This window comes from Setaria italica, chromosome VIII (genome assembly GCF_000263155.2).
Source record: "Setaria italica strain Yugu1 chromosome VIII, Setaria_italica_v2.0, whole genome shotgun sequence".
Classification (NCBI taxonomy): domain Eukaryota; kingdom Viridiplantae; phylum Streptophyta; class Magnoliopsida; order Poales; family Poaceae; genus Setaria; species Setaria italica.
The window spans coordinates 36856034-36881878 of NC_028457.1; the positions used below are offsets into that span (position 1 = coordinate 36856034).

Below are 25845 nucleotides of genomic sequence, written 5' to 3' on the forward strand. Positions count from 1 at the left end.
GGGTTTATTTTCGGTTCGGTGGAAATCCGTCATCGTTTTGACTTGCGAGGTTGGGCTGGTAATTTGGAGGGGAGCGGAGGAACCACACCAACAACTGCTGGAATAGCTCAGTTGGTTAGAGCGTGTGGCTGTTAACCACAAGGTCGGAGGTTCAAGCCCTCCTTCTAGCGAATTTTTTTTAAATTTGAAATTCGTTGAAACAAATTTAAAACATTGATTCTAATTTTTTTTTATTTGCTCTTTTTGCTTTGATTATGCTAACTACCTCAGCAAGAAATACTTTAGCGATATATTTGCTTTTTGCTTAGCTACCTCAGCATTTAATGCATTAGCTATGTAACATGTTTGTTTGAAATTCACTGAAACAGATTTAAAACTTGGATTCTGCTTTTCTACTTTGCTCTTTTTCCTGTTATGTTAACCACCTCAGCATTAAATACTTTAGCTATATGTCAGGTCTGTTTGGAATTCACTAAAATAAATATAAAACTCAGATTCTGCTCCTTTTTATTTTGCTAAATCAGCTGAGAGAAATTAAAAAATTGAGCTCTTGCCCAGATCCAATTTGAACATCGCAAGTTTCATCAGACGGCAGCTCCAAGTTACCATTAAGGCTTTTAACTATACTAGCCTCAGCAACAAATCGTGACAACTGAGTGTGAAGTTCCAACAGCAGAATTGGACTCAGTACCAACAATCGAGTTCAGATAAAGCACACCATGCACTCTCTACAGGAAGCGAGTGAGCACCTAAGTACAATAATCTACAACGCCTAAATGTCTAAAACAAGCAGTTAACCAGCAGATGAAGACTGCAGCGCCGCCTGGTCTGTTTTCCTCATGAAGCTGGGCAAGCCTGAATTTCGTCGTGACTGCTGCATCTGCGTTAGTGCATCCTCTCAGCTATTGCTTGCTGAAATAACATGTCCAGGTTATAAATGGGGGAGGCTGAAAGAGAACATCATTCTCCTACAACTTCATCAGGACATCCTACTTAAGAGACAAAATCCTGAAATATACCTGATGGCCCAGGAGCTCCTTTGCGGCTGCTTGTTCCCTGTTGCGATACCTTCAGGGATCGTAGCTTAGCAGAAGAAGACCTGATCGTGTTGATCAGGGGCTGATTTGCATCATCGTCGCTGTCATCATCTTCGCCATGGCCGTGGTGGTCAGAGGCACTGATAGACTCCTCATCACTAGAGTTGTGCCCATCATCTTTAAAGAGTTTCTTCCCGCGTACATCTGGTATATTTGGTGCCTCTGGTACGTCTCTGACCTTTCTCGGGCGGCCTCGTCGCTTCACAGGTTTTTCTTCCTCCTCTGGAATTGGAACAAGAGATCAGCCACAATATACAGAAAAAGAGACAGGCACGGTCAATAAAGAGAGGGAGTTTAACACACCGTGCAAAACCTCATTCTTTGCATGTTTTTCGCGTAGGTGCTCCACAAATGTAAAATATGGGCGCCAAGCACTTTCATCTCCATTCATATCTGCATCTTGAGTCCTCTTCTCTACATCTGCCAGGCTACATGCAAAAAGATAGTTCAAAATTAAAGATTTGAAGCAAGCAAAGCACAAAGAAAGCATGCAGCCCAATGACATACATATCTGGTATATCTGCCGATGGAAGTTTAGAAACAAATGGTAGAAGAGCAGCCTCAAGGAATGGCAATTGATTTGGAAGGTCCGCAAAGGCAAAAGAAACACCATCTTGGATAATCTTGAAGATCTCAGACTTGTTTTTATTGCGAGCCGCGCCAACATAGGACCCTGCCAGCCGACTAGCAAGATCTTGACATTCCGAATAAGACTTGCCAGTCAGGGTTTGGTTTTCTCCGTCGTTAACATGGGTCATGTACCGTTCATATGCCTATATGGATGAAAACATAGAATGATTTATTTGAACAAACTCGAACACAGAAGCAAGATAAACTGGTGCACTTATAAAAGTAATATTCTTAAATTTCAGTCAGCAAATATTTAAAACACTGGAAACGATGAACTAAAAGTAAAAACCACAGTGGTAAAACAAGCAAAAGGAGCCATATACTCCCCCCAGTAAAATATAACAAGATACTGTGCAAATTTTCATTTCAGAAGCACTGTTATACGATTTTAGACAAAAACCTTTGGTAGAATTTTGTAGAGTTAGCCTACAGATATTCTGGGGTGTTGCTTTTCTTTGTGAGGAAGTACCTCATAGTCCTACGCAATCAGTGTAGGTATTCCAATGAGAGATTAACTAGTTAGTGTTTTCCTTCTTCCGTTTTCAACATTTTATAGATCACTAATGTACATCCTTCACCTTGACGATGCTGGATGGACTAAATTCTCCAAAACAGCTATTATTTAACATTTCTTTGGGGATATGGTAGTAATAATAACTCAATACAAGAGAAATTAATATTGTTTTTCATGCAGAGGAAACACTACTAATAATTAATATCACCCTTATTTCTTATGAACATACATTATATATGCACTGAGAAAAACATATATTTACCCTTTTCAATGCCTCAAAAAACAGAGCTGCCATGTCGAAGTCTGCATTTTTCTTTAGAGAGGTAATTAGATGTTTGATTATCTCAGTTGTACTTGTTCCATGAGAGACATAGTGAGAAACAATCTCTGGACCAAGATAGTCCTGCAAACAGAAAGAAACAATGAAATTTTACTTGTCTTTCAAACAAAGAATTCAAAGCAACCCTTTTTCTAAAGGTTAAAATAGCAGCATTGTAATTGGAAGTATACGTTGAGAGCCTATCACCAGAAGAAAATGCAGCACAAACCTTTGGTACTGTATCAGCAAGCACTAGCTTTGCAGCTGCAATCATGACAGCATCCCTGTTTGTGTCTTCAACATACTCTTCATTTGCATCTTCATCTTCTGTTTCATCTGAGGACAGATAATTGATCAATTTTCAGTTATCAGCAATGGAAAAGATACATACTCTACTAATATCATGAGAAAGCAGGAGTGTAACCAGACAAGACCTGATATATTGAGCTGTTGTTCACAAAGTTTCCAGAACTTTTGAACCATATCTAATTGTGGGAGATAACCCAAACTCTCTAGTCTAGTCGAAGAATATTTGGACTTCTTAAACAAGCACCACATCTCTGCAGTAATGATGCAGACCTAAAAATAAAGCAAACAAATAAGTTAATTAGCCCAATGTAACGATGGAGGCATACCAACATGACAACATGCTCTTCATATTTCAGAATTCAGAAAGTCTTACTCGGCAAGAGAGTACAGTGGTGCTCCTTCCCTCTTTTTGATAAGTAGGCAGGACAACCAAATAATAATAGAGTTGATCGAAAAGTGAGCTTTGCTTGGATAAAAGTTCATCAATAGATGTTTCAGATGGGTTTTCACCATCAATTGCATGAAGGCACCATGCTACTTGAAGGTACATATTGAGTAGGAGAAAGCTCTTCACCTAAAAAATATGAAAACAAGCTCAATATGCTACCATCAGCTGATCCTATGAAAAGATGAGAGTGCTAAAACTAAAAAATGAAAGGGTTCATACCTCATTATCCATCTCTCTTAAATGACTGAGGATACGATACATATCCTCAAATAAACTATCATTTTTTACAGGTTTTGAAAGCTGAAGTTCATAAAGCCGCTTCAAATTAACCAACAGGGAGTATTCATCATCACCTGCCTGTAATGCCAATCTTACCATATTATCATCATGACTTCAGCACAGACAAAAGTCAAAAATAACACAAATAGACGTACCTCGACTTCCTTAATTGCAGTTTTGACTTTCAAAACCAACTCATCTTCAAGATTCTTAAGTTTATTTTCAGCATAGTCTTTAAGATCAGCCTGGCACTCAGTGCAACAGAAAGCAAGTGCCTTGATGCAAGATCTCAGCGCGTCCTTCTCGCCATGTTTGAAGAAGGCATCATAGATGAGATCTATGGCTGCCTTGAAATGCTGAATGAAGATATTCAAGAATTTATTTATAGTTCAACAGCAAGTGTAAGCAGAAGATATAACTTTCACCACTGACCTTCTCTTGTCTCTTGAATGAATACATCTCAAGTTTCAAAAGAACCATCATATCAACTAGGGGCGATATCTTAGCTTTGTCAGACATGTATTTTCTTAAAAGCTGTGGATACCTCGTCAACAAGGCAACTGTTATTTCACGCCTGCTATTTTCCAATGTTTCCTGTAATACTTTTATGCCTTAGTAATAACACTAGAAAATTTTGAACAAAGTAAAAAGTGTAAATTGTTCCAAAGAAAAGCACTGATGACATGAGCACATTTAATTAAGACTAGATCAGGAAGACTCTGAAAATAACACAGATATAAGCTGAAGCAGTCAAGGGGAAAAGTGACAAAAGAAAGGAATTTAAGACAGATTTTGAGGACCTAGATGCGTTTTTAGTAACTAAAATGGATTTCTCTCTTAATGAGATGACATGCAGTTCTCCTGCGTCGTTCGAGAGAAAAAAACTAAAATGGATTTCCCCAGATATCAGAAAATAGAAGTTTGCATTCAACAATTTAGCTAATGTGTCTTCTGTTTAACAGTAGGCTGATCCTGGGATGTCTACTTATTTAGAAGACTTTACATTCCTTCCGGTGAGTAGTAGACAGCTGGTGTTAGCAATCAACAACAGTAACTATGAACCCACCCAGAATTAACTGAAATCAGACTGTTTACGTTAGTTACTATGGGTTGGGATCGGTTAATAGAAGAAATGTACAACTAAATAAACCAGGGTTGCAGGTTGAACTGATATTGTAGTGCCCCTGTTTGCTTGCAAGTAGCACATGCACCAGCTCATTTGCACCACAGAAGCAGCCTGCTCTAACCCTAAACCCAGTTCAGTACACAACCAAACTGGTTAATCTAGAACTCCCTTAAACATAACAGGTAGAACTAATTAACACCAAAAATATCATAGAGTTCATAAAATTGGCTTGCAAGTGCTTTTTACGCAATAATCATTACTATTCAATAATCAATAGGAATATTTATTATGGAACCAAATGGAGGACATTTTTAGCATTCAATAAACCTAAACTAGCTTCTGCATAGAATGGTTGAAGACCTAACATCTCCCAAGCTGGAACTAAAATAGAAATCAACTGTCCGATAACAACACTAATCGGGCAATGCGACAAATGTCAAGAATGGCACTACCAACCATTGACAAATTTACTAAAGTAAAATATGATACTGCACAAATGAACTACACACCTTTTGGCCTTTATTATAGTACAACTTTCTGTTGTCCATTGCGGGTATTATTCTTTCCCCAACAGCCTTCTTTGCAGAGGCTTGCAGCATTCGAACTAGGTTTGTTCCATCCATATCAGTAAGCTCAATTGCTGGATTTTCATCCAGAAGCAGAGAAATCATACACCTCCAGTCCTATAAATCATCATATTTCAGTTCTCAGTAATGACTCACTGACAACAATAAATTATAAATATTTCCAAGAACAAATGTAATCAAATTTGAGGAGCATACTCTCATAGCCTTCATGTCATCCCAAATATCATCAATGACATATGAACTAAGGACCGGGTCATCTGAAAATTCCCTAAGGATTTGCAGCATTCGGCCAATATGAACTTCAGAGGGCTCATTTTCCCCATCTGGAAAGCATACAATTAATAACTAAACTGAAAAGGTAGTTTGATAGGTATTGGCAATTTGGCACATGAAAGTAGAAAGCTTTTATTTTTATTATCTTCTTAATGGAATGACACAAAGCACTCCTGCATTGTTTGAGAAAAAAATGTAGAAAGCTTGAAGAGGAAAGTACCTCTACCTCCAGGATGAGATGTCTTGATGTTTTGCGCTATTAGGTGATCATAAACTAATTCACCTATCGCACGCCTGATCATTGGAGGCTCATCAATAAGCAAATCATACAGTGGCCCCAAATCGTCATCACTCAACAGCTGATGCCTGCAAACAAAAAGATCAATATTTGTTATTTTGTTTTGAGAACCAAATGGCTGTATTTTCATGTTAACTTTTGGGAGATCATTACTCGACTTGTTTAGCAAATAGAATGAGTGACCCTTAGCCATATTAGGCCAGATAAACTTTATGCAACATGCCAAGCATGTATATAATGAGAACTTCCTGAGGAGTGATCACTTCACTTACTCTCAAACTCAAAGGTCTCAAGCCTAAATATTTTTTACACTTCAGTTTCTACAAATGAAATTAGTGTTAAGAGTAAATTGTACAGTTTTTCATAGCATCACATTATTGTCATTCTAACAGGCAACGGTTGCACTGGTTGAGCTTGTTGGAATGTCATATTAACAAAGGCTACAGGTTCCAAAACATGGCAGACGATGCACTTTGGCTACATGGAGTGTTCACATCTAGCTTATGAGTGTGCAGGCAAAATATATAAGCATATCCTGCAGTGAACTGGATAAGAAGAGCAAAAAGGTATATCTTGCCTAGACACACCTCAGTAATTGCTTGATGAGTCCTATAGCTGACACAGCTACTGAAACATCAATATCATCAGCAAGCTGGATCATCCTGCTATAAAACCTCTCGGTAAAGAGACCGAGGGATGGTATGTTGTCATCCACTTCATATAGACTTTGCAAGGCAAGAATGGAAGCCCTTCTAACTCCAGCATTCTACAATGACGGAATGAACAAAATGAAGAGTGTAAATCTTCATTATCAGACTCAGTAAAAGTTCTAATGAGAAAAGGACTGAACTAAAATATTTGTTACCTTGTCATTTAGTGTCCACCCAAGATACTTGAGATATATATCTTGCAAAAAAAGTGATGGATACGAGACAACCCAAATACCAAGGGATTTGATACATGCCATCCTGATCTCAGGATCAACATCACGATAACGGTGCATGAATAACCTACAGGTGGTAAAGAAAAATTCAGCACCAACTAAACTACCATGAATGTACGTACTTGACATCAATGCAAGTGAGTTTATTGAGGTGCGTGTAAAATTCTAAAATGCAGTAAAAATTAATATGTATACTAAAGTACACATGCATTTCATTTGTAAAAGGTCTCACCCACTGAATATCTTCCGCATATATTCCTCCAAGTATGTAATGTGTTCATGAGTAAGAGTTAATCTGTTGTTCAGAGATTCAACGAGTGGTCCATCACTCTGCTTCTTTTTCTCTGCATTCAACTGCCTTTGAGTGGTCTCGCGTTGTCCACTAAGAGTCTTAGCAACAGATATGAATGATGTTACAAGCTGGAGCCCAACCAATGAAGCTACTTGACGATATACTCTTGGAGGAGTACTGAGATACCAAATCAGCATATTACATGCATGCATACTAGAGAATGAAAAATAAACAGGTACAGTGAGCCTAAATTACCATGATAAAGCAACCACATAATCCTTGATCTTTTGGAATAAGATATCATCAAACAGTGGGCCATTCTGACATTCAAGGACAAAGCTATCCCAAAAAGAAACCAGGTTCTCCTTGAAGTGTTTAAGGTCCTTCTGTTTTGTGCTATAATTATCCTCCACCAGACCCTATTTTGGAGTTAAGGTCTCACGAATTGGTCACGAGAAAACATATATGTTAGTTCAATCTTGGGGTAACATTATATGATATGAATATTGGGGAACCTATCTACAGAGAATGATTCTCTGTTAACTCTTCTGAAAAGGTCAAAAAGGATATTTTTCGAGCTAGCTCAACAAGGGACAATACAATGTCGTCCACATCTGACTCATGAAGGTAGTCTGGATAAATCTCATGCTTGGCACCACAAGCCTGCAGTAACAAGATTCACAGGTTTATCAACAAATGCAGCAGCAACAAGAAAAAACTATACTAAGTGCTAGTATTACCTCAAATAGCATGGCTAATATTTGAAAAATCACTGAATTTTTGTTGGATTCGTAATCCTCAACCAACTTTTTGACAGCATGGTTGATCAGCCTGCCATTATGTTTAATAATATCTGCAATTTGCAAGATTGTAAGAATTAAGAAAGTTTTGCACAGATGAAAGATGATATATTTACTAATAAAGAATTTAGTTCAGGCATGTTCTGATACTATCCCTTAAATGCTCCAATAGTGACTAGGTAACAGTTCAGCTAAAGAAATCGTCCTACAAGCCATCAGCATTATGTTTGAATGAGCAGGGCAAGAACCATATCCAATGGGGTCACCAATGTCTTTCATTAATTTGAACTCCCTGCCTCTAACATGATCCAAGGGAACTATCCCTTTTTTTCTCCCCACCATGTGTATTATTCTTTCACACTCCAAAACAAGGTCACTAATTGCTAAATCGTACACCTTTTCATCAAGCAACCCAGCATTTCCTTGATGATGGACCCTAAGGCTCAGCAAAATTTCCCGAAACAAACTAGGCATAGTCACGTAGTTCACCAAAGTACACTAATACAACATCAATTTGGCTCGCCGTGCAGTGTCAAATTTGCCACCAATTTGCCACAGAGAGGCAATGGGTTTACCACATCCAGTGCAGTGCAGAGCAGAAGCCACTGCGTTGGCTCAACCATAAAGTCTAGCCAGGCGCCTAGTTTTCCTGAACCCACCAGCTAAGCTAGACCCCATCAGAAGCTTGGAACCCGCCCAATTCAGCAAATTCAGAGGGAGCAAGAGAAACGGTGGCTGACCGATGAGTGCCTGGTCCTCCAGAGCCGCGGCGGCGGCGGCGGAGGCGGCGCGCTTCCGCTTGGAATGGGGCGGCGCGAGCCCTTCCGCGTCGTCGTCCTCCTCGAAGTCCGCGTGGTACTCCTCCCGCGGCTTCGGCGGGCGCCCGCGCTTCTGCAGCACGAACCCCCCACCAAAACAGAAATTCAGCAGATGCTCGCCGAAGTCCGAGCGAACAAAGGGACCCAGTGGCGACGCCGGCGAGGCGGGAGGCTTACCGGGCGGCGCATGGAGGCGAGCGTCTCCTCCATCGGGGGTTCCGGATCTAGCGGCGCGGGAGAAGCAAACCCTAGAAGGAGAGATTTTGGGGCTCGTTTGCGAGGGAAATGGAAAAGGAAAGAGGCGGGGTCGGGATGGAAGGGAAGGGGACGGAGGGAACACAGAGAAGGCGTAAACAGCTCAAACCCGTCTTGCAAGTGCGAATACGGAAACTGGAAAGGGCCCGGACCCAATTATAGAGTATAGACCAACAAAGCGTCTCTTAAATTTCTTCGACATTAATTTCTTCTCACAAAACTTGTCTTGAACAATTTCCAGTATATCGATTGATTTCTGGAAAATAAGTCGTGCATCAGGATCCTTTTGGTTGGGCTTTCAAAGTGCTTTGTCTTTCAAGAAAAGCTGAAAGCCAATCAAAGAGACCAACTTCCTTCTAGGTGCTTTGAAGAAAGCAGCTTCCTTCTAATTCATTTTTCATAGTAGGGGAGGAGGTGTTTTCTGGAGCTTTGGCTTTCACAAGCTGGAGAAAATTATCCACTACCACTTGTTATGTTGTACTGGTTGGCTTCTTTCTTTCCCGTCTCCCTTACTCGCTGACTCTCCCCTGCCCGATACCACTCATCCTCCTCTCCCGACAGCGGCGCCCCTCCTCCTCCCCCGGCGGCAGCGCCCCCTCTCGAGCTCGTGCCACATCTGGAGGAGCGAGGGGGAGCGTGGTGGGCTACAAATGCGACGGTGGCGTGGCAGGTAGGAGAGGAGGAAGGAGGAGGGGTCGAGGGTGGAGACGGGGTGGAGGTGCGCGAGGGCAAGGAGCTCAGCCTCACGGTTGCGACGCTCAACCTTCATCAAGCTCCTTCAGCCGTCTTCCTGTTGCGGCGGTTGCAGCGAGGGTGTCAGCTCCTCTGGCCGCAGCTGCCAGGAAGGCCTCACCGACGGCCATCGGAGCCACGTACGGCTCCTTTCCTCCCTCTTGTGTGCCGGGAGGAAGAAGAAGATACTGACGAGTTGAGTCCGCTTCTCAGTGAGAGAGGAAGAAAGTTCAGTGGGGTGGACTATAAATGATACGTGGGCTCGCTCGTAAGTGTTTCCAAAAAGCACAGCTGTTTCAACAAACAGCTCCTACAACAGTTTTTCCCACAGCCTACATCTACTTTTGCAAAAGTCACAACTCAATCAAACACACTAGGACTCACAAAAAGATTCGGCATGATTTTTAGCTAAGCTGGGGAGGCTATTACGTATTATATAAATACAGATTAATTAAGCGTGTGCGCTGAACAGCAAGATAATGATATGTACAGCCATGAGGTCAGGCAACTAGCCTATACATCAGCGTGTACCAGCTACCAAGTAAATCTACCACCTCAGATTTACACCAATCATACTAAACGAAGCTAATTTACAAAACTTTTGCTGAATCTCATCCTCTTGCCGTGTCGGTTTCAGTTCTCGTTTCCAGCAAGTAGTGGCACGCTGCTCTCGGTTGGCGAGCCAGGGACGAAGGGGACGAAGCCTCGGCCGCCGAACACCGGCCGCATGAAGCCGTCGTCGAACTTGCGCCAGTAATGGTGGACCGACCGTGTTGGGCTCACCAGGAGCAGGCGGAGGCTTGCCGGTCGGCGGAGGCTTATGCCGTTCTCAAGATCTGGGTGACCAGGGCTGTTGGCGGCCAGATGCTCAAGGAAGGACTTTGGGCTGGATGGTTCGGAAAGAGCGCTTGGTTCCCTGGATAGGTGCCTTGGTGGAATCAAGAGCCTGATCAGCGGCTTGGTCAGTAGCCCAAAGACCTGCGTGATCAGAAAATAATTGTTCAGAATCAGATTAAGAGTAAAATTTTCTACTGTTCATGTTCTTATGTTTAGTACTTGTCTACATTGCAGTAACCTGTGGGCATTGGAGTTTGAGAAAGAACTTACAAATGTGCTGAAAAGAACAACAATGATTGTGCTGGTGATCATAATCGCGTTGCTAGGTTGCTGAGTATGGCCTGATCTTGTGAACTACAAATTAGAAAAACCACTGGTTAGATCAACGCATGAATGGCAGATAAATGAACCCTTAAAAGTCCCAGACTTTTTATCAGGAATATAAACAAAAGAAGAAAAGAAAACCAATCTCTCAGAGAACAATTTAATTTACAAACAAGAAACCTGGATGTGTCTTCTCTGAAACGCCCACATGACATGGGAACAAATTGGAGCTCAATATATATTACATATTTACATAGTTACCGGAGAAAGAATAATCCTTCAGAAGAACAATGAGAGATACAAAGTGCTCTACTTAACCATGTGTAAATTTTATGGACATAACAAAAGTCTAAGATATGCTTGCATGTTTTAGTTCGCAAATGATTATATAAAAAAATCTATTTTGCTGATGTTAATCAATGGCAAATAGCGACTATATTTGATTGTTCTCAAGTTCTAACTTTTGCGAAAATATACTAGTCAATGAAATAGAAGTTTCAGTATGAACACGATACTTAGGCAAACCAGCCATGCTGTCCTTGTCAGTTTTCTGAAAGAACACTAGCTCAACGATCTGAGTATTTTTTTTCTAAGAGAAGACATGCCTTGCATTAATGCAACGTTTGGTTTTTTGGTAGAGTCCAAGTTGAGCCAACCAATCACAATTGTACAGCCTAATATTGCTCTAATAAATGGTATGTTTTTCAATTGCAATACCAAATCAAGAGTGATAACACTTCAAAACTGCACCAAAGCAGTCGTGCATTACCATGCCAGCTCAAATCAGACATATCAAACACAAAAAAATTTACCTTATTGTAAGCTAACGCAATGGACACAGCACCTCTCATGAGACCCGCCCACCAAACAATTACCTGAACAACCAATATCATGTGAGGAACATAACAACTGTTTCAAGAGGACAAAAGAAGTCTATAATTTTGCTCAAATACTCACTTGCTGCTTAAAAGATATCTTTCCTTCTGGAGTTTTCTTGGTCAAATTTGATAGAAAGGATAGCGGGAAAACAAAAGCAGCTCTTGACACCAGGACCAAGGCTAAAATGGTGGAGCTCAAAGCAATAGACTTTACTGGGCTGCACACGGCAGAAAATATGACAAGATTCAGAAAAATATTCCATTTGAGCAATTGGGAGGGAGGGAGCGAGGGGGGAGGGGGACATGCCTATAAGTTTGACCGACAATCTTCCACTTCTCTATATCCAATGCATCCATGCCAACATAGAGAAATAGAAAAGTCTCAGCGATAAATGATAACGTCGCAAAGGCATGCCTGTTGTCCATAAAAAATATTAGTAAAAGCATAACCATAGTGAACAATACAAGTTTGGAACCATCAAAGTTAGATGCATAATCAAACACAAATATCCACAGAGGGAAACCATGAAGCTACTTACTTGGTCGTGACCCTGGAACTTTCTGTTACATTATGCCAGGTATAGTGTGACATTACAATACCACAAAAGAACACCGTGAGGATTCCACTCAAATCAAGCAACTGACAGACAAAGCAACCAATGAATAACAATTATGGCTGCATTTAGCTGTTTTTTTAATAAAAACATAAGCAAATTGGGTCGATAGTACAGGGAGCTCACTTCAGCTAGCATGTATGATAAATAAGCCATTAGCATCATAATTGAAACTTCACGATCTGTCGAGTGCCTGGGGTGCATGTCAAATCAGAGGAATAAGTTGTGGCAGTATCATCAATTTCACGTAAGCAAACATCTGTTGTGCCAAGTACAAACCTGCCAAAGTACAGCTTCTTGATGATATAAGCACTGAGAAGTCCAGCCTGCAGTCATAACAAACTTCAGTAAAAAGAAAGTTTCAACAAAGCTATAGGCATGAGCAGGAAACAACTTACAGCTACTCCAAGAATGGTGCTGCTGCTGAACAAATAAAGGAAGCTGCCAATAAATTTTAGTAATTTAGCAGTATTGATATTCCCAAGATCGAAGTTCTGGATAGCATTGAATAGCACAACTGATGTTGCATCATTGACAACACCTTCACCAAACACCAAGCTGTACAAGAAGGGTGTCTCATCCTGACTTAACACCTGCAAGGTGCATACAGAGTCTGTTGCCGAGAATATTGCCCCAAGTGCTGAAAATTCACAGACAGGAGTCAGAAAGCAAGAACTGCATAAAAGCAGAGACATGCTTATACTTTGGGTAAAAGACTCACCGAGATAGTCTCCAAGCTCAAGTGCACCAATATTAAGCCTTGATATTAGTCCTAGGGCACCTGTGATCAAACATGTGAATAAAGCAACCAGAAACAGATATACATCACAAAAAAAAACAATGTAGGAATAAACCCTTACCAAGGGATATTACAGTGAAAGAGATCAAGGTCCCAACTGCACCAAACAGCGTAATAGTAATGAAGTTTCGGAAGAACTGTTTCTTCTTCACTTGGAACCTGAATTATGGAATGAAAAAAGGACAATTATGAGTTACACACCACCTAGGTCAGTAAACAATATATGATGCATCACCAAGGCTCTTAGCGCCAAATATTCATTGACATAATTGCAGAATTATTTAAACACCACAGTTGTTTTTGCTATTGAAGTGTTTAATTGAGTAAATCTTTTTGAGATTTTATTACTTGAAGCAACCTCCAAAAAACATCCTTTATCCAAACAGGTCCTAAAATAGCAATATAAAGAACCAAATATAGATGTAATGATGATTATATGCGTCATGCAAAAGCATCTGATGTCTGCTGCTATCTTAATTAAAAGGGGGAAAGGGGACACAGTTCTTACAATTGTACCACAGTTTCCTCAACCACCAGTATGTCTCCCAACTCAACTTCTTATTAATTGCTGTGCTCTTTCTATCTTATTTTCGTTTATGGGCACAGAGGAAAACTACCAAGTAACGACATAAAACAATTGCAGCGCGTAGCAATCGCTTGCATAAACACCATACCCTGCATTAAATATGATCGGTGGCAGCAGGTATATGAAGAAGAGATCCTCGCTGAACACCAGCACGCGCGAGTGCTTCCCGCTCGATGCGAACAGGATCACGGCGCCAGTCCCCAGCCCCTGCACAACCCACAAGCATAATCATAATCAATCACCTTCGAATTCCAACAAACAACTGACTCAACACACAGACAAACGAGGGGGTTGGGTGCTCACGATGAAGAGGGCGGTGATGGACTCGTTCATCCAGCGGTTCTCCTCGAGGAGGTGTCCGACGACGATGCAGACGCACATGAGCGCCACGAACAGCCCCACCGCCGCGATGGAGCCGTAGTCCGCCGGCGGGTCGCCCAGCGCCATCCCCGCCCCGGCCCCGAGCCCCATCATCCCGACCTCTCCCCCCACAGCTCCACCAATCACCCCAACAACCAACCCTAGCGCTTCAGTTTACCTCCTCTCCCTGCACTCCCGCCCTAAGCACTCGATTCGACTCCCCCCCCTCGCTTGCCTTCGCTTCCAAGGAACACCGCCGCCCGCCCACTCGCACGCACGCAACCGTCCAAAAAAAAAAAAGCCCAACCGGCGGGGGGAGCGGCGGCAATCTCGGCGGGGCTGGCTCGCCGAGGATTCGTGGGAGGGTTTATCGGCGGGGTGGGTGGCGGGTGGCGCGCCACGGCGAGAGGCCGGAGGAGGAGGGGGGTGAGGCGGAGATTTGATTCGAACTGGATTTGGCTATTTTCCGGTTATATTTTATTGGTTTTTTTTTCTGTTTCGAAGCTAAGGGCGCGGCAGGGGGTGTCCCACCTGCCACTGGGACGGAGGCCGTTGCCGCCGCCGCGCGGGAGGGGGGGACACGTGGTCCCGTGCCCGCGCGTGCCGCGACCGGCGGGTCCCACCGGCCAGCGGGTCGTTTCTTGGACGGTCGGTTCAGGTGGGCCCCAGAGGCCCGAGTGTCACCCACTTGGTGAGCTGAGGCCCCACGCGTCAGTGGCTAGTACTGGCCTCTTCGAGAGGGACCCAGGTGGCGGTGGGAGTGCGGGCGCTATCCGGATTCCCTCGCCGGCGGCGATCGCCGGAGCCGGAGGAGGCGGAGACCAGGGTCGGAGCCGGTGGAATTGGGGATAATAATTTTCGCCCGGATTGCAGGTGAGGCGCTCCGGATCCTGCCGAACTCTTCCAATCTTGCCTCCCCGCGATGATCCTTCCTTGGTTACCACGCGGTCTTTGATAAAACGATACGAGAACGTGGCGCAGGCAGCGATGGATGGGCGCATGGGCACCCTGATGTGGGGTGTCCGATCCCGAGACATCGCGTCGCGATCTTGTTTTCTTTAGTCCCGTTGCTTCCTTCGGTTATTTTCGGTTCCTGTTAAATGTTTAGGTACAAAACTCATTGCATAGATGGAGTCTAATTCACGAGACGAATCTATTAAATCTAATTAGTCCATGATTTGACAATGTGCTGTAACCATTTGCTAGGGTTAATAGATTCGTATTGTGAATTAGCCTCTATTTGTGTAATTAGTTTTATAATTAAACTTATATTTAATCTTTCTAATTAGCTTTTTTATGTGACACGGACTAAGCTTCAGCTCAAGGATCCAAACACCCCTTATTGTGGCTGTGCTTATTCCCTGAGTATGAGCTCAGCTCTGTTCTCCTCCATGAAAGGGGTTGCCTCTTGCTGATGTTGTGGTGTGTCATGATCTGGATTGGATTTGGGAGAGCGCACGGGGTACAGCGAGAGGTCAGGTCACGCAGCTTGCAGTAGGATCAAGGGACTGCCTAGGATCTGCGGCTGGCTCTGAAGATGCTACGTGATTTTCTTTAGAGACTCTGAAGATGATACTGATGGGCCAGATGATTGGGTCTGTCTGGGGCAATTACAGTATTATTATTATTACTGTTACACCATCCTTTCCTTTAGTTTCCCTAAGTATTATATTCCACATTCCATAAGAAGAACCATTGTAAAAACCAGTTGAGTAATGAGTACTGACTCCGGCTCGCACAATATTCAGGCTAGGATTTATTTAAAGCTCTAGTGTTTTGAGGTAGTGTCCTTCAGCTGCTTAGTTTTCTGAATGTTCAGAATGTTATAGCAGCACCTGGAACTTGGGAAACTTTCTTTCAAGTGCCCATTTTTCGGCCTTGTTTACTTCCCTCCAAACTCCCAACTTTGACACTATGCAAAAAGAAGATTCCCCATCACATCAAACTTGCGGTATATGCATGGAGTACTAAATGTAGACGAAATCAAAAACTAATTGCACAGTTTTGTTGTACTTTGCGAGACGAATCTTTTAAGCCTAATTAGTCAATATTTGGATAATAATTCACAAATACAAACGAAACGCTACAGTGTCGCATTTATGGTAAATTGCCAATTTTGCAACTCCCAACTTGGGAAGTAAACAAGGCCAGAAGAGCTGGAACATGGGATTGTTGCTGCAAGTCATCAGAATTGCCATTGGTCATGGACTCCTGGATGACTTGTCAGTGTGGTGACCTGGTGCAAAGAGCAACGAGGCACTGTCTGCTACTTGGCTTTTTCACGTGTTTAAATAAAAAGATTCCTCTGGGATTTCCACTATAATACATCCCTGTGTGTTAGGATATTTTCAGTGAGATTCCCCATTGGAACTCGAGTTCACTCTTTTCCTTTCTTTTCCCTTGCCACTGCAGCCTGTTTCATAAAAAAAACAATGTACAGTTCAGTGGAGTACTATTAAAAATAAAGAAAGAAAACCGTTCAAAGTTCAGTATAGCACTCATTCGCTGATTGCTTGGTTTCCTGGCTGCAGTTCTGAAGTGCAACGAGATCAGAACATTACCATGGAACGTAGGCAATTTATTTCTTCTGCTAATGCAAAAGGATAGCAAGGTCATGAGAGGGGACCATGATTAGATGCTTAACTGAAGGGTTGGTAATTTTGGTAGCCCAAGCAGACTACAGAAGGCACAAACCGCGTTTACAGGTAACAGTCTCGATCCTACTTCAAACAGCATGTTCTTTTGTTTTTATGCCACTGAATGTTACTTGTCCTGTTAATATGCGAGTAATCTACTGGATCAAGTAAGCAAGTAGGGACAAGCTGTGGTCCTTATGCTCCAATCCACACGGGCAAGCTGTAACTACATTGAATGCCTTCTTCATTGGATCATGCACGGTGGTTGACCGTCTATTTTATTGACTCATTAGTTTACTTGTGAAATAAACACCTACATTTTGATCTTGCATAGTTGCATCATTGTTAAATATTCATTCCAACCAATAACCACTGTTGAACTATAACTTGTTGCTTAACAATTTCTCAGCACGTATGTTTCCAGTAGGCTGTATATGTTTAGACTTTAGACATGATAAGTCGTATCATTGTAGCAACAAAAAAGTCAAGCATGCATATGAACTTCTGAAATGATTCTTCCTAGAAAGAATTTTGGAAGTGCCTCGCCTAGTTTACTGCAATGCTTTTTAGCTATCGACACAATTACCTAGTTGAATACTATTTTCCAAACGGTAATTCTAACTTTATCTGCTTCAATGTTTGAATTGTGGTACAAAGAAATACACTTTTTTGTGGACAAAAACCACAAAAGTAAAATCAGAACATTATAGTTATTATGCTGTAGGATTTTACTTTTCAAAAACATCAAAGACTTCACAAGCAAAAACATTAGTACCAATTACAATTCCATTTCCATTTACCATATCCCTCAGATCCTTTTGCCCTAATGCCCTTCCATGTCAAACCAAAAACAACAGACGAAGGGCCTCCAATAGTTACAACAGCCAAGAACTATGAACTTAACAAGCATACCATCAAACACCCACAAAACCACAAACAACTTTCCGAATCTTTTCACCACTAAATAAGTAAGTTAAAATTAGAACTTTCCAATTGGTATTTATGTAAGGCTAGATTAGGCTAGACATCCGTCTCCTGTGCTGATGTAGGGGTACTCTTTGAACTGGCCGGGAGCCAAAGCTTTCCCCCCGCCGTGGTGCTGATGCGGCTGTCGAGTCAATGCTGTTGCTGCTTATGTTGATCTGATCAGATTTCACTGGCAAGCATTTCATCTTAGACACACTAGATGAGAATGCCACTGACCTAGCCTTTGCTGCATTCTTGCAGCTTGAGTAGCTGAATGACTGGCTCCCGCTCAGCTCAGCTGGATATCTATTCACTGACTTTGTCAGCCTCGGTTTACTGACAGAATGGCTTCCCGCGCTATGTCTTTGCCGGCTACACACTGTCGGTGACATGAAATGAGGTACTGGACCATGAGAAACCCTGATCTTTGCCTTCTCGGTTGGGTGTGGGCTCTCTGTGGCATCAATGTGACTTACCACTAGAGTGCTTCTTGGTGACCCCTTCTCATCACTGAGAGCCTGACAAACAGATGAATTGAGCTTCTTCTTCTCTTCAAGTGAGATCTCTGCTATCCTTATTTGTTCATTGAGATGCTTAAGCTCTTCCTCTGCATCACGTACTTCGTTGTCAAGCTCTGCGAGCCGCTTCTGCTTAAGCATTTTCAGATCCTACATCACGGAAAGGCACAATCTTTTAACATAATGAAACTTTTGCAAAGGTGGTAAAATTGCTAGTTCCATTTGTATACTTACTTCTGGAATGTCTCTATTTGATTCTATTGATCTGGCTCGTTTTGCAAAGCTCAGGGAACAGACTGTCTCGCCAACATCATCCTCAGAAGGGCTGATGTGCACAACCATTAGAACTTTTGAACGATCGCCTGTTATTTAGATATTCAATAGAGTAATGTCAGATTATCTTGTTGGCAGGGTTATATTGTTTTTCAACAAAAGAAGATCCAAACTGATCTAAAAAGATGTTCCCATACCAAGTGAATCACTGAGAATCTGGGTAAGCTTGCTGTTTCTGCAGGGGTCATAAAAGGCAAATATGAACAGAATCACTGATTAGTAACTGTAATGTAATTGAAATATTAGATTTTTTCCCCTAACACACTGTTAATAATTTATATGGTGAGTTAACTGAATAATTCAGCTGTTACCTGTAAGGAACATGACTTCTCTTTCTTCTAAGTGCAGCAATGACATCTCCAAGTGCTGATAGGGAGAGGTTTATGGCCTTTCCCTCATCCATTGTCAACCCAGATGCACCAGTCTTAAGCAACCGCTCGCTGCCTCCAAGATCGATGAGCCAGAGCTTGCTGACTTCTTCAGTGACTCCCTGCCTCCTTATGGTAATCCTTGTCAAACTACACATAGACAGAGCTAAGGCACATGAAATTGGGTACTGTTCAATTTACCATACAGCTGTAATTAAAAGTTGGTGGTTGAAACAGATTGCCAACCCACCAGTGCGACCGGCTCGAGACGTCATTGACATTTGTCCAGGATGTTGATCGGGCACGCCTTCCTCTGCAGTACCACTGGTTGGCTTTCTTCAGGTCCGGTATTGAGACATCCTTCAGGCCCTCAACTTCCACAGCACCACTTTTAGTTGCCATTATGCTGAGATTACTGTAGAGTCGAAAGAAATTGAACGTCAACATTAACAGATTGAGAATTGGTAGTCTTTCTTCATAATTTAAATGTGAATAGATAGTCTTACCATGCTGTGCTACATTCCGTTGGCCTGAAGAGAGGCTGCCTTGGTGCCAACAAGTCCCTGAGACTCCCCAAGTAGACCTCAAGCATGCTTATGGAGAGAGAGTATGTGGATGAACTGTCTTCTGAAGCATGAGAAAACAGTTCTTGAATAGCTCGAGGAACAATACCGAGCTTACCATCAGTCCCTTCCTGCAATCAGTTAGACCTTCATTTATCAGAACTTTTTGGGAAAGGTGAGTGGAACACATATTTGCCATAAATTTAGCTCAAATCTATTCAGAACAAGCACCAACCAACCATTGTGTAGGTTTTTCCTGTCCCAGTCTGGCCAAAAGCGAGAATGCAGACATTGTGCCCGTCAAGTGCAGATCTGAGGATTGGTTTTACTTCTTGAAAAACATCCTCTGCATGGAACACTCTGAAATGAATCATACTGCCGAAAAGAAAAATTGAGAAGTAAGTGAAAGATTACCCTGTGTTGACTCCTGATCAAAAACCCTATCAACACTGAATTCTTTCTTGATCCCCACTGACTTGACTGCAATCTTCTCATGTTCGACAGTAACCAGTGATTTGGTCTTCAAGTTGCTCGTTTGGACCAATGGCCGTACCCGGCAGAAGACCCTAATACTTCCTGAATTTTGGCCAAGCACTGAAGCTCAGATCCTCGGAAATTCAAGCACTAAAAACTGCTAGCTAGAATTGAAGACCGTACCTTTCAGGTCAATGAGCTTGTCGAGTGCCTCTCTTCTTCTCCGGTCAAGATGTCGCTGCCTTGATCGCAGAGTTGAAATCTCCTCTGAAACAACATGGAATTGAGATAACTCCATCAGGTCTCGATGCAAAGTCACCATCACTTGACAGGTAACTCACAGGATGTAAACTGATGCTGCTCCAACCTTGCAGAGCTGAGATGTCCTTGTCGTAGCCCACTAAGATTTCCCCATTCGGGAGCTCCAAGCTCAAACTCTCCAATGGCACCATCACATGGCCTCCCATGTCTTCTTTCTCCATGCAATGGAAACAAGAGCTGTTCTTCTTCAGACAAGCTGATCACTGGTCAGAGAAGAAGCCTATTGCACAGCTTCATCTGCTTTTTTCTCCCAATGGAACTGGAAAAAAGATACCTGTTATCAGCATAACTGTGTAGATGGAATCTGAAACGGCTCAGAGCAAGGAAAGAATGGACACAGGATGACAGCAGAAGGAATCTATTCCTTCACTTTTCCATGATTAGCCTGCACTTCTGCACGGCTGGAAGACAGCAAGTCGGGTGCTTGAAATGGAATCTTTACAGGCAAGAACACTAGGGAACTTCCCCAATACCTTGCGATTATTGCGCCTACAGGAAGCACCAAGAAGAGGATTCCATTGAAGTGGAAGAAACATGAACAAGAGAATTTTGCATTGGTACCTTGAGAAGAATCTCCTTCTTCCTGATCTTGTTCGTGACTTGATCCAATGCTAGAGCAAGAACAGCTATGAAGGAGGAGGGCTGAAGGAGTGAGATAACACAGAAGGAGGAGAATTGAAGTAGTGAGCCAACAGCCAAGCAGAGAATCTCTGCAATGCAGCTAGCTCCTAATGATTATTGCAGCCCCAAGACTTTTGCTCCTGATCTTTCTTGGATCTGGATGCCGAAAGTTGGGCTGTGGGAGTGGCAGCAATTACTAAAGTCCAAAAGCTCAGAGCTGACAGTTGAAAACGAAGAGGATGAAGAAGAATCCTAAGGCTCCAGCCACATGTAGTGCCTGCAATGGTGCAAGCAAAGCTATTCACCAAGAAAAGTGATACACACCACACTGGAAAGCCTCGAAAGAAATCTTTGCAATATCACACAAGGGAAATCATCAAAGGAAGGGGAAGTTCAGGGATCAGAGAGAGGAAGTGAGCATCTGGCGCATTAGAATAGGTAGGCACTGCATGGTAATGGCAGTCCCAGTCCAGGTAAGAACTAGTATTAGGAAAACAGTTAGGTGGCGTGGAGGTTGCCTGGATTTAGAAGATCCAGAGAAGAGGCGTGGTGGGGATCAGGGAGCCTGCAGCCCCCACCACTCGTAGAAAACGAGGGGGAGCGCAAAGGGGGTGGGGGCCGGATCGTTTGTGGTGGGCAGTGTGTCTCCCAGCTTTTGTCAAATTCTCTTCACCAGCATTTCCTGTGTTGTCTGCCGGATTTATGCTTCGTTTTTCGACAGCAGTGCCAGTGTAACAGATTTACAGGTTGTTTGGCTGAAGAAAGGATACAGGTAACTGCTGATGTGCTGGGAGCAGGTTGGTAATTTGTTGCGTTTTGTCTTGAGAGGCTGAGGTGGAAAAGCACTGCACTATATTTTCCAATTGGATTATTGGAAACAGGGTCCATTGTGGTATTGAGAATTGAGACCAGGCATGAGGCATCATAGCTCGGTTCTTGCTTTTCATGATGCAGCACATTGCCACTTTATGGCTTTTTGCTGCAGTATCTTTGGTCTTTCTCTTTCCAGGTATGATTTTTATGTTGTACTTTCAGTTCATAATAAATGAATTATTGTCCCTGCTTTTTGTTTAAGTTGATACTCAGCCTTGACTTTCTGTTCTGATAGTATTAGCAAGGTATAAAAAAAATTCCATTTAATTTGTTCAAACCAATGGTCATGAATTAACAAAGTGCATTGCTCCTCCACATACTGTAGCGCAGTGATGCGTCACAGAAAATCCGGACAATCTTTCATGATAAAGTATTTTACATACTCCAGTGATGAATGATAGGAGTAGATGGTCCATGAATTTGACCCTGGAACTGCAAACCTACAAAGAGATCCAAACTACAGTAGACTTTAGAAAAACTATAATCAATGGGATCAAACTGGGTATATCAACTTGTTGGCAGTAAAAGAAGCTCCCTTTACTCTTATACTCCTTGTAAAACCTCTCTGCATGTTGCAGATTTCTTCCTCCTCGCATGGAGGGAATACAAAAAGGCACCCCCACTGTATTTTTTTTTCTTTTGAAATATGCCACAGTAACCCTCTGACAGTATGGGACCACAGATGTTTCACTAGAATGCACACATTTTAGAAGGTTACAAAACCATATAAAATTCCCTCAAGAATCTTTACACTCAAATTGGGTTGTGCATGCATATAAATAAACAGACAAGGTCAATAATTTACTGCTAGATCCATCCAAATTACTCCAGCACCAAACTAGGCAACAAGACAACAGCAGCATCCTATGTCACTTGATAAGCAGTGAATGCAGTGCATCATACGGAAACACATTTTGCATGACAGAGGGGACGGCACAGAAGTCAAGAGATGAGAACCTTCTCCTTTTTTTCAAGAAAATATCAGACGACTCTAAAGGTGGGATGTCTTTATCTTAAAAAAAAAAGGCAAATCCTACTAGAAGTTCAAGGATAATGTCACCACAAATTCAGCTTCCCCTGCCATCACAAGTCTTTTATCATGAACACCTGGATGCTGATAAAAGTAAAATGTATACTTGGATAGAAATCCTTTCTGGTAGCAAGTCCTGTCATACCTAGCAAAGATTCGTTGTTCGATAGCAATTTTCTGTAAGGATTACTGGAATGTTAATTTGAGGACGATCCAAAAGAGTAGTCCTCTTATTCATGTCGTATTCGCCTCATACTGCAACTCTGTCTTAAATATTTCTGCATCGCTGCCACGTTCAGCTGGTTAGCATGTCCTGATCACCTAATAAATAACAAGATTAGTCTGCATCTCCTGTGTAAAGTATGGTTGTGTTTTGCAAGTTAGTGGACGCCGACCATAGAAAACAGGGCGGTGTGTGCCTAATAAGGCCAAGATTTGAACTGATTAAGATAAGGACCAAACTGTCCACAACTAATAACCACCCCTACCCCGTCGTCCTAATTGCATTGGATAGTACATACGAGCACGCATTTCCTTGCAGCCTTTTGCAGATGTGCATATCTTATTGCAGTTTTGATTTGGGATAAACAGTGGTTTGATGTTCACAATTAATTTTTTAAGACATGCTAGCTACTGAACTTGTCACCTTTCAGAACAATCCCAACAATTGAGACATCATGCGGTACCTTTCACACATTGATGAGAGCAATAGAGTACTACATGCATTATATAGCGCCTTTGTTGGTCTCTTGTACTTGAAAAGAGAAACTGTTACCAGCACTGTACAAATATACATTATCTGAAGAAGAAGAAAAAAGAGGAGGAATAAATTGTACCATCAGATCAAGTATTCTTTTCAGGGTTCAAGCAGAGTTCCAACTCTGCTCATCAGTTACCACCTCAGTGCAAACCCCACTGTCCAGTATGGCAGTATGCACGCTACCACACCACCAGGGCACCAGGTGAAAGAAAATGGGAGGATTGGAGGGAGGGCGACACATCAGGGACAAGCTCGCAATAGTCTGCAGCCCTCCCATGTGAGGTCACTGGGCGGTCGCAGTATTCATGCATGGCTTGTGTTTTGTGTAGGGTTGGTTGGTTTGATCAGTCTGAACAGGGCAGTTCATCTCTCTACTCGATTGTGCAGTGACAGTTCTGGACAGTGCTGTGGTGCGCAAAGCTAGCTGCAGATGCAGGGCTGGCTTGGAGTCAAAGCCAGGCAAGCCTTGCACAGTGATGTGGCCACACTTCAGATCACACACACCTGCTACTTGTGCAGCCTTCTGCAGTGAAAACAAAAGGTATTTTTGTGTTTTGCTCTCTCTTGGGGATCTGATGCTATGTTCGCTCAGTAAAAGAGAAACTAGAGGCCCATGTTTACCTGCCAGTAGTAAAAGTGGCTAGGAATGTCACCACTAGTGTGTGATTTGGAGTGGCTAATTACCTTGATTTGTTTACTGTATCCTGTTGCATCTCTCTCTCTCTTTCTCTCTCTTGAGCATGTGCCCTTGGGATCCATGCTACTGGAATCTGGATCAGGGTTTATGAAGATAGGATAAGGTAACAACAGTGCATGCATGATTAGGTCATGATCTGCACATTCTCCTTTTTTTAGAGAATGGTGCCTGCCTCTTGCCTTGGAACTCTCCAGAGCCCTGGTGGTTAGCTGTGGAGATATGATGATTAGTGGTATTACAGCCTTGCAACCTTTGGAAATCTTGGCCCAGCAACTTTACAACACACTAGCCGTGGAATTCCTTTCAGGCTGGGCTCTACTCCCCTACCTTCCCAATGTGATGGTTGTTGCTTGTGCTTGCAGGTTTTACTGTTGGCATTTGGACTTGGATGGCTAGCTTGCGAATCTGGGCAAGGTATCCTTCCCTCCTGGAACAGTTGCTTCCCGTGTGGGCAACCATGGCAGCATGGCATGGTGGACCAAAAGGTGGCCCCCTCCTTTTGGAAATTGTTGCAGGCCTCCACCATGGACAGAGGAGATAGAAAAGGGGATTTTTTACAGCGTGCCCCGTCAGTAACTTTTAGTCCGAGAAAGAAAAAGGGGGCAGCAGGGTGTAACATGAAGATGCATTGTTTCGGATTACCGCTAGTCAAAATGTAGTGGATTTGTGAATTGTTGCTGGGTTTTACTACCTGGAGCACTTTTGCTGAGCCTTCTATTTCAGCTATAACAATATATGTAGCATTCCAACACAGGGAATATTTCTTTTTATTATTTTCGGGTTTTTTTTTTTAGATGAGAGCCTGGTGGGCTGGCCGAGTGGCCCGGGCCGGTGCAGCCCAGGTTGCCAAAGGGCGCACGACGGTCCCACCGCTGCCACCGGGCCACAATTCATGGAGAAGCGAGCGCTCAGGCCTTTGTTCGGCCCAGTAGAGTTTAGGAGGAGGATTCCACCAGGCCCAGATTGCATGCCCAATAACTTTGTTTCCTTTACGAGAATCTCGGCTCTTCGGAAATCCATGCCCTAGCTTCCTGAATCCATCGGAAATCCATATTCATCCATCGTCTTTCTCATAGCTACCTATACACTGCACATGGCCCTCCCACACAACAAGTCGGCCTGGACCCGACCTTGGGCCTAGCCCATGGCTTCGAGGCCAATTTCTGAGGTCATGTGCATGGCCAACCAACAACCCATTCCAGTCTTTGGTTGTGGGCTTGATGGCCCAATGGGTAGCACGGGCCGCCCCCAATCTTATACAGTAGTGACATCATACACGGACTGTTGTTTCAACGCGGCGACCTGCTAACCTCAGCTAGTTGACCCACCACATTTTTTGGGTTCCCAATCCAGAAAGAATAAATATCGCGTCATCACATTATATTATAGGTGAATGCAAATATGTCTCATTCAAAATTACAAACAGGATACGTTCAAAATGTGAACTCTCCGTGCAGCGTAAGGGCTATGGGAGGTTTGGGTCGACCCTATCTAACCCATTGGGTCAGTAGGCTCCGGCTCTACGGACCCTTTTCTAATTTGAGGCCAACCCATGCGGCCCATTGGC

The 25845-nt window shown here is 42.9% G+C and overlaps 3 protein-coding genes and 1 non-coding gene across 7 annotated transcripts; 1 reads left to right on the top strand and 3 right to left on the bottom strand.

The window, feature by feature from the left end:
• The first annotated feature begins 96 nt into the window (after positions 1-96).
• On the top strand, positions 97-170 carry TRNAN-GUU. The gene has a single exon. It is a non-coding gene; the product is annotated as a tRNA-Asn (tRNA).
• Positions 171-478: 308 nt separating this feature from the next.
• LOC101784816 (sister-chromatid cohesion protein 3) lies at positions 479-9039 on the bottom strand. Of its 3 annotated transcripts, none has more exons than XM_004979804.4 (22): positions 8911-9039; positions 8656-8806; positions 7856-7968; positions 7686-7778; positions 7371-7534; positions 7056-7292; positions 6746-6890; positions 6468-6646; positions 5803-5948; positions 5505-5632; positions 5232-5405; positions 4029-4190; positions 3752-3952; positions 3537-3674; positions 3243-3443; positions 2995-3139; positions 2790-2896; positions 2504-2644; positions 1605-1870; positions 1401-1525; positions 1020-1319; positions 479-912 (listed from the first exon to the last, which is right to left on the bottom strand). In XM_004979804.4, exons 1-22 carry the CDS (start codon positions 8941-8943, stop codon positions 899-901), a joined length of 3363 nt encoding a protein of 1120 aa, XP_004979861.1. In that variant the 5' UTR covers positions 8944-9039; the 3' UTR covers positions 479-898. The 3 variants fall into 3 exon arrangements, with proteins under 3 accessions (XP_004979861.1, XP_022684937.1, XP_022684936.1); XM_022829202.1 differs by having other exon boundaries at positions 535-880; positions 5809-5948; XM_022829201.1 differs by having other exon boundaries at positions 535-880.
• Positions 9040-10100: 1061 nt separating this feature from the next.
• On the bottom strand, positions 10101-14577 carry LOC101785745 (sodium/hydrogen exchanger 2). Its single transcript, XM_004979805.2, has 13 exons — positions 14062-14577; positions 13847-13965; positions 13234-13331; positions 13095-13154; positions 12772-13013; positions 12653-12699; positions 12500-12566; positions 12299-12399; positions 12067-12174; positions 11839-11977; positions 11694-11756; positions 10828-10911; positions 10101-10698 (listed from the first exon to the last, which is right to left on the bottom strand). The coding sequence occupies exons 1-13, from the start codon at positions 14230-14232 to the stop codon at positions 10354-10356; spliced, it is 1644 nt and encodes a 547-aa protein (XP_004979862.1). The 5' UTR covers positions 14233-14577; the 3' UTR covers positions 10101-10353.
• A 2884-nt stretch (positions 14578-17461) lies between these two features.
• Positions 17462-21462, bottom strand: LOC101786151 (kinesin-like protein KIN-14O). 2 transcript variants are annotated; one of them, XM_012848600.3, is made up of 12 exons: positions 20859-21462; positions 20771-20786; positions 20344-20556; positions 20160-20243; positions 19917-20078; positions 19742-19848; positions 19446-19633; positions 19190-19354; positions 18883-19089; positions 18709-18746; positions 18473-18600; positions 17462-18388 (listed from the first exon to the last, which is right to left on the bottom strand). In XM_012848600.3, exons 3-12 carry the CDS (start codon positions 20456-20458, stop codon positions 17765-17767), a joined length of 1818 nt encoding a protein of 605 aa, XP_012704054.1. In that variant the 5' UTR covers positions 20459-20556; positions 20771-20786; positions 20859-21462; the 3' UTR covers positions 17462-17764. The 2 variants fall into 2 exon arrangements, with proteins under 2 accessions (XP_012704054.1, XP_004979863.1); XM_004979806.4 differs by lacking the exon at positions 20771-20786.
• Between the last annotated feature and the right edge of the window lie 4383 nt (positions 21463-25845).

What these genes read in the sequence shown, in the direction of transcription:
- LOC101785745 (XM_004979805.2), bottom strand. Translation starts at nt 14,232, where the DNA reads ATGATGGGGCTCGGGGCCGGGGCGGGGATGGCGCTGGGCGACCCGCCG. An exon ending in TTGCGTTAGCTTACAATAAG is followed by an intron (nt 10,912 to 11,693) that starts GTAAATTTTTTT and finishes TCTAATTTGTAG; the next exon opens with TTCACAAGATCAGGCCATAC. An exon ending in TTGTTCTTTTCAGCACATTT is followed by an intron (nt 10,699 to 10,827) that starts GTAAGTTCTTTC and finishes CTGATCACGCAG; the next exon opens with GTCTTTGGGCTACTGACCAA.
- LOC101784816 (XM_022829201.1), bottom strand. Translation starts at nt 8,943, where the DNA reads ATGGAGGAGACGCTCGCCTCCATGCGCCGCCCG. An exon ending in CTGCAATTAAGGAAGTCGAG is followed by an intron (nt 3,675 to 3,751) that starts GTACGTCTATTT and finishes TTGGCATTACAG; the next exon opens with GCAGGTGATGATGAATACTC. An exon ending in TCGGCAGATATACCAGATAT is followed by an intron (nt 1,526 to 1,604) that starts GTATGTCATTGG and finishes TTTTGCATGTAG; the next exon opens with CCTGGCAGATGTAGAGAAGA.
- LOC101786151 (XM_004979806.4), bottom strand. Translation starts at nt 20,458, where the DNA reads ATGGAGAAAGAAGACATGGGAGGCCATGTGATGGTGCCATTGGAGAGT. An exon ending in CAGGAAAAACCTACACAATG is followed by an intron (nt 19,634 to 19,741) that starts GTTGGTTGGTGC and finishes AACTGATTGCAG; the next exon opens with GAAGGGACTGATGGTAAGCT. An exon ending in AGAAGTCATGTTCCTTACAG is followed by an intron (nt 18,747 to 18,882) that starts GTAACAGCTGAA and finishes TGACCCCTGCAG; the next exon opens with AAACAGCAAGCTTACCCAGA.